The sequence below is a fragment of the Myotis brandtii genome, unplaced genomic scaffold (assembly GCF_000412655.1).
Source record: "Myotis brandtii unplaced genomic scaffold, ASM41265v1 scaffold123, whole genome shotgun sequence".
In the NCBI taxonomy this organism is placed as follows: domain Eukaryota; kingdom Metazoa; phylum Chordata; class Mammalia; order Chiroptera; family Vespertilionidae; genus Myotis; species Myotis brandtii.
This window is the reverse complement of record NW_005354291.1, coordinates 7,235,067-7,236,175: the sequence shown is the minus strand read 5'-3', so window position 1 is coordinate 7,236,175 and position 1,109 is coordinate 7,235,067. Positions and strand designations below refer to the sequence as shown.

At 29.8% G+C, this 1,109-nt stretch overlaps 1 protein-coding gene across 11 annotated transcripts in view; it reads left to right on the top strand.

Moving 5' to 3' along the window:
* PTPRK (protein tyrosine phosphatase, receptor type, K) overlaps positions 1-1,109 on the top strand; it is a 364,082-nt gene that overhangs the window by 264,177 nt on the left and 98,796 nt on the right. For all 11 annotated transcript variants that reach the window (XM_014533788.1, XM_014533787.1, XM_014533786.1 and 8 more), the window contains exon 9: positions 592-793. In XM_014533788.1, coding sequence (XP_014389274.1) covers positions 592-793 — 202 coding nt within the window. The remainder of the gene's footprint in view (positions 1-591; positions 794-1,109) is intronic.

The window sequence follows — 1,109 nt, the reverse complement described above, 5'->3', positions numbered from 1 at the left end:
TTATAAAGCTGACTATATTTAAACTTTAAATATAAATTATCTTACTTTTAAATATATTTTTAAAGAAGAAAAGAATGGATTTTTTTAAATTGTATAAATGTGTATTTCTGTACCTGCATAGTCAGTGTTGATTAAAGCATAAAGTGCTTAAATTTCTAATGGCTACAGAGTGCATCATGGGGATGGGATTCACAAGTGCAGTCTTATAATTTGTGACTATATTATCATACTTGAATACTATTTAAATAAAATCTATGTAAATTGGACAAAGTATAGATTAAGTTAATTAAAACAAACATTTGTTGAACATATTCTGTATTTCATATGCATTAAAATATAAGATTATATACATAAGATTATATATTTATACTTAAGTACACTTTTTTTAATAAATGAAAATAAATCTATATTGGTCCAATCATGGAGATAATAAATGCAGGATGTAACCATATTAAATGAGAAGGAAAGAACTGAAATTAAAATATGATTCACTCCACAAATGCCCTTTAATGCTATCTTATTTAAAAGGATTTATGTAAAATTTATTATGACATATTGGATATGTAATAGGAAATGTATTTCTTAAAACAGGTTAGCTACAGCAGCATAAGATCTTTTGATCCCGCAGTTCCAGTGGCTGGACCTCCACAGACTGTATCAAATTTATGGAACAGTACACACCATGTCTTTATGCATCTCCATCCTGGAACTACATACCAATTTTCCATAAAAGCCAGCACCGTTAAAGGCTTTGGGCCAGCCACAGCCATCAATGTGACAACCAATATCTCAGGTATGTAAATGACTAAAGAATCGATTTGTAATTGTGTGTCACAGAGGATCACATATACACTGAGTATAGTTTTTCTCACATATTGAATCCTTAATATTATTCATGATTGAAGGCACTTTAAATAATTATTTCAATACATATTATTCTTGGTTATATGTCCAAACCCAAATGCATCTGACATAGTCAATTTTAATCAACAGTGGTCTTTAAAAATATATATATATTTATTAGAAAGCTTTCAAAGTTCATTATATATATAACTAGAGACCCGGTGCACAAAAATTTGTGCACTCGGGGGTGGGAAGGGGGGGGGCCC